The sequence below is a fragment of the Cyclopterus lumpus genome, chromosome 5 (genome assembly GCF_009769545.1).
Source record: "Cyclopterus lumpus isolate fCycLum1 chromosome 5, fCycLum1.pri, whole genome shotgun sequence".
Taxonomy (NCBI): domain Eukaryota; kingdom Metazoa; phylum Chordata; class Actinopteri; order Perciformes; family Cyclopteridae; genus Cyclopterus; species Cyclopterus lumpus.
Genome location: NC_046970.1, coordinates 24,947,150 through 24,953,149, shown reverse-complemented (window position 1 = coordinate 24,953,149; position 6,000 = coordinate 24,947,150). Strand labels below are relative to the sequence as shown.

At 42.2% G+C, this 6,000-nt stretch overlaps 1 protein-coding gene across 1 annotated transcript; it reads left to right on the top strand.

The window, feature by feature from the left end:
* The first annotated feature begins 1,270 nt into the window (after positions 1–1,270).
* LOC117730439 (high mobility group protein B2-like) lies at positions 1,271–2,717 on the top strand. Its single transcript, XM_034532156.1, has one exon. It carries the CDS (start codon positions 1,469–1,471, stop codon positions 2,111–2,113), a length of 645 nt encoding a protein of 214 aa, XP_034388047.1. The 5' UTR covers positions 1,271–1,468; the 3' UTR covers positions 2,114–2,717.
* Positions 2,718–6,000: the final 3,283 nt, after the last annotated feature.

The following is a 6,000-nucleotide window of genomic DNA, read 5'->3' as shown; positions in this document are numbered from 1 at the left end:
GGAGCTGCTGTAGACCAGCACCACGTGGACTAGACAGACCTCTTACTGGTAAGGAGCTGCTGTAGACCAGCACCACGTGGACTAGACAGACCTCTTACTGGTAAGGAGCTGCTGTAGACCAGCACCACGTGGACTAAAACACAAGATAATCTGCATACATAATATAATTAACTAAATTATTACCAATCATGCATCCAGTGTTACAGGCTTTCATCTGCTTGGACAGATCATCAATATATAGATTAAAAATAACTGAGGACCCCCCCACCCCCCCGGTCGGACCCCAAATGGGGCCGAGACTCTATATAAACCATGAGTCATGACTCCGGTAACACACACGGCACCAAGAGGAGCTCCCGATCCTCGGACTAGATTATGTAAAGTGTCACATGGTCTGAGCTTCTTGTACTGGAGCACAGAACCTGGTCCGGGTCTCTGTGGGATCGCTTGTGATTTAAAAGCCACAGACTCGTGTTATGGGTCTTATTGTTATTCATATATCATCACATGGAGCAGAGACCTCCTCTACGCTCCACATCGCTGCATCTCTAGGAGGATGAATATGACTTATGGATGTTTCTATATGAGCATAAAAGGGCTAAGAAGTCCTTCTTTGTGAGAGTTGACCAGTTGAATACGTGTTGACACTTTATATATATATATATTATAGTTAGTGCCGGGAGATCTTCAACATTTATCTACAAAGAGAAAATAAAAGTGTATATGATGAGTTGCTGCTGCCCCATAAATAATGTCCATACATCCTAATGGGGTGCAAGGCCTCGCTGATGTCTGCAGGCAAAAGCCCTTTGATTGACAGCATCAAGTGATTATCTTTACAGAAACGGAACTGGATGAATAACGACACGTGTGACGTCATCTTTAAATCTTTAATATTTCTTCCTGAACACGTGAAACAGTTTTGAGGAGCAAATTTGCTGTAAAAAGCGGCAAAAATGTCACGAAGATTCATCTCGAGTGCTAATTTATTCCTGACGGTGGCGCTGTTGGCGACGGTGCGCCGACATTGGGCGAAGAAGAAGAAAAATATACCCACGTGACTGGGAAACCGGAAACTGCGTAGTTTCAATCGCAAATGTAATAAAATTTAAAAAAACCCCGTTAGAAACAACTTCACGACCAAAATAATTACCCGAGTCCGCGTTTTATCCGACTGTTGAATTATTTAAACCGGAAAAAAACCGCGGTGCGAATCCCGTTTTTCGCTGTTTTGCTGCGTTGCGTAATGAATGCGCGGTGGAACTGACGGCGCGCGGGGGACGGATGTTCCGGTCGGACCAGTAAAACGGCGCACTCTTCTGCGAGATCGTAAATGCGGTTGGATAAGATCGTACTTCCGGGGAGTTAAGTTCGTTCGCACTCGCAGACAGTGACCAAACAGCCGTGCTTTTGTCCTCGTTGAGTCGTTTACTAAACTTGTTTAGCCGAGAAAGGATCGATCGCCGCCATGGCCAAGGACCCGAACAAGCCCCGAGGAAGGACCTCCTCGTACGCCTTCTTTGTTGCGACGTGCCGCGAGGAGCACAAAAAAAAACACCCGGGAACCAGCGTCGGCTTCGCGGAGTTTTCCAAGAAATGCTCCGAGCGATGGAAGACCATCTCGGCCAAGGAGAAGGTGAAGTTCGAGGATATGGCGAAGAACGACAAGGTCCGGTACGACGGCGAGATGGAGACGTACATCCCGCCCCACGGGGCTCCGGGGAAAGGCAAGAAGAAGAAGGACCCCAACGCACCCAAAAGGCCACCGTCCGCTTTCTTTGTGTTCTGCTCCGATCACCGTCCCAGGATCAAGGAGGAGAACCCGGGCATCTCCATTGGAGGCATGGCCAAGAAGCTCGGCGAGTTCTGGTCCACGCAGACCACCCAGAGCAAGGTTCCGTACGAGGCCCGCGCCGGCACGCTGAAGGAGAAATACGAGAAGGATGTGGCGGCGTACAAAGCCCGGAGCGGCTTGGGGAAGAGCGACGTCGGCAAGAAGAGCGGCTCCGGCAGGCCCGCCGCCAAGAAAGCGGAGCCCATCGACGACGACGACGACGACGAGGAGGATGACGACGACGAGGAGGACGACGATGAAGACGACGACGATGACTGAGCGGTTTTAATGTGTTTAAAAAACGATGGTGAATTTTTTTGCAACGCATAGTTCAGATTTCCCCCCCCCCCCCCCCCCCCCCCCCAAAAAAAAAAATGTCGGTGTGGATGATTCAAACAGTATAGCCTGATGTCCCTGGCGGTCTCCCTCTGTAGGGTCCCCAGACCTGTATTCTTTTTCACTTTTTTTGTTTTTTTTTAGGAATTTAGTTTTTTTTATTTTGTAACTTAGCCCCCCTCCCCCCCTCATTCTTTACATATTTTTTCTTTTTCTTTTTAAACTGTTTTTCCCCTGCAGTACTCTTGTTCCATCTAAGACCCCCTTCATTGATGTTTTTTAACGGGCATCCAGATATGAATTTCCTGTGAAAAATTACAATGGACTAAAAACAAAAAAACTTGTGTACTAGTGGTGGACGGCAGCGAAAGTTTAAAAAAAACAAAAAAAAAACACACACACAAAAAAAAGTGTATTGTTTTCTGGAAGCACTGCGTATGTTATTTTTGGTTTTTTTTTTCTGTTTTAGTGGTGCGGATTCTTCACTGTCATTTTACTACCGAGGGTCATCTGTACGAGTTTAAATGTTTGAAGCCATTTTTAAAAATGGAACTTTGAAAAACTTTCATGTAGATCAATTTTTTTCTTTTTTGTAATAAAATTTTGTATAAAAAAAACAACAACAACTGTTTGTGTTTCTTCCCCCCCCTATTTTTTTGGGGGGCGGTGTGTGAATAGTTGGGTTTGGCTGGATAATTAGCATTATATATCATATTTTAAGTATATTTGACTTTGTGCTATTTTTAGTATTTCTTCAGTAGGCTTTAAAAAAAACCAAAAAACTTTTAACATTATTTCTTGAATATAATCTCGAAATGGGAAATATAATGAACCAGAAAATTAAAAAACTATTATTTTTCTGTTATTCTGGGATGAACCAGCTGATTAGCATTCCCAAGAATTTTCCCTCCAAAATCTTGAAATCTACTTTTTTTAAATTAGCATGATTTTCCCTTTTAATAGATGCGTGTTACATTACTATATGTAACACTGAAAAAGCATTGCAATATTTATGTATTTTGCAGTATTATGAGCTTATAATACTGCAAAATATATAAATGGCGACACTTTTAGTTTGAATCTGCGAAGTAAGACTACAAGAAAACAAGTTATTTATTATATTTTAAAGGTCTCGTATAAGTTTGACAATCCATGATGTCCATGGTGCGTTTACGTCAGCAGCTTAGTTCATCCTGGCTGTGGTGAAGCCGATACCAACACTATCTACATGTCTGGATTATACAAAGAAGGTCAAATCTCTGACGTGCTTTAGAAACACGTCTTTAATAAAATCTACATTTGAGTACATACTTTGCCCTCAAATCAAACAGTTTTCAGGATATTCCACATTTGTTTCCTTATACGGCTTTTAATATTTTACTACTGTCATTAGAGGCAATAAAGTAGTCTATGAATATGAGAAAAAGTATATTCAAGCTGCGTCCGCCGAAGCAGAAAATGCGTCGTGAGATTTCTAATAACCGCAAAAAAAAAAGAGTTAATTTTAAAGGACCCGTTGTGGCACACGGGGATTCATTGGCAGAAATGTAATATAACATTCGTCACTATGTTTTCCGTTAGTTCATCTAGTGAGGCCTCCGTGTCTCTTCATGGACGCCGCCGTGTTTCTACAGTAGCCCAGAAGGGACAAACCCAACTCCGGCTCCAGAGAGGGACTTTTACATTTCTTTAAAGTTACCCGAAGGTCAGCGTGTCAAGTTGGAGGCAATATCTGCAACCTCACCGCTCGATGCCCAATAAATCCTACACACCGTCCCTTTAAACGGGGTAAATTAATACATTTGTGATATAATTTAGGATTAAAAAAGCTGAATAATTCAAAGTCAATATTAAAATGGAGGGAAAGATAATTAAAAACATAAAGAGGCCGGGGGCCGTACTTATTGTCAGTCGGTGCCTCCGGTCAGCAGGTGTCACTGTTGTTATATTTTAAATACAGAAAAACACCCAGTCTGGACGAACTGTGTTCCCAGTATGAGCCTCTGTTTGTGTTGTAGTGTCACCGGGTATTAATTTAATCTGTATTCATCACTAACAAATCATTTTATTTGTGTACTATCGGGTAGATTAGTAGTAAAGTACTGCATCACATCATCATTTGAATCCTATTTATCAGCTCGATCTCAATTTGTATGTAAACGATGAAGCCTCGATGACCACCATCCAAAAGGTTGTGTGCTTGGACCAATTTTATTTACCCTATATATGATTCCTTTGGGAAATATTATCAGGAAATTGGATTCCATGACATTGCAGACAAATGGTTTAAAAGCTATGTCGACAACAGAAGGCAGATTGTTCGTGTTAAAGGTTGATATTCAAACAATAGACTAATATGGTCTGTGGGGTTCCACAGGGGTCAAATCTTGGACCATCATTATTCCTAATTTATATCAATCATTTAACTAATGTGTCAAAAAGCCTTTTTACGATAGTGTTTGCAGATGACACAACCCTAGTTCTCTCTCATTCAAATTTAAAATCACTGATTATGGAAGCCAATGTTGAAATGGACAAGGGTAGGAGGGATTGAACCGCCAACCCCCTGATTGAAAGACAGTCCCGCTAACCACTGACCCACTAGAGATCATTACCCCACTAGAGATCTCATAGTACCATATTACCCCACTACAGAGCTCATAGTACCATATTACACAACTAGAGAAATCATAGTACCATATTACCCCACTAGAGATCTCATAGTACCATATTACCCCACTACAGAGCTCATAGTACCATATTACACAACTAGAGAAATCATAGTACCATATTACCCTACTAGAGAGCATATATAACCATATTACCCCAGTAAAGAGCACATCGTACCATAGTACCCCACTACTGAGGTCATAGTACCATATTACCTGACTAGAGAGCTCATAGTACCATATTACCCCACTACAGAGCTCATAGTACCATATTTCCTGACTAGAGAGCTCATAGGACCATATTACCCCACTAGAGCGCTAATAGTACAATATTCCCCCACTTGAGAGTACACAGTACCATATTACCCCACTAGAGGGCTTATAGTACCATATTACCCCACTAGAGAGCACATAGTACCATATTACCCCACTTGAGAGTACACAGTACCATATTACCCCACTAGAGGGCTTATAGTACCATATTATCCCATAGTAGAGAGCTCATAGTACCATATTACCTCAATAAAGAGCTTATAGTACCATATTACTCAACTAGAGAGCTCATAGTACCAAATTACCCCACTAGAGAGCTCATAGAACCACATTAACCCAATAGAGAGCTCATAGTACCATATTACCCCACTAGAGAGCGTATAGTACCATATTACCCCACTAGAGACCGTATATTGCCCCACTAGAGAGCTCATAGTATCATAGTACCCCACTAAAGAGCTTATGGTACCATATTACCCCACTAGAGAGCCCACAGTATCATATTACCCCACTAGAGAGCCCACAGTACCATATTGCCCCACTAGAGAGCATATAGTACCATATTACCCCACTAAAGAGCTTATGGTACCATATTACCCCACTAGAGAGCTCATAGTACCATATTACCCCACTAGAGAGCTCATAGTACCATATTGCCCCACTAGAGAGCTCATAGTACCATTTTACCCCACTAAAGAGCTCATAGTACCATATTACCCCACTAAAGAGCTCATAGTACCATATTACCCCACTAGAGAGCTCATAGTACCATATTGCCCCACTAGAGAGCTCATAGTACCATTTTACCCCACTAAAGAGCTCATAGTACCATATTACCCCACTAGAGAGCTTACTATATTCCCCCACTCAAGAGCACATAGTACCATA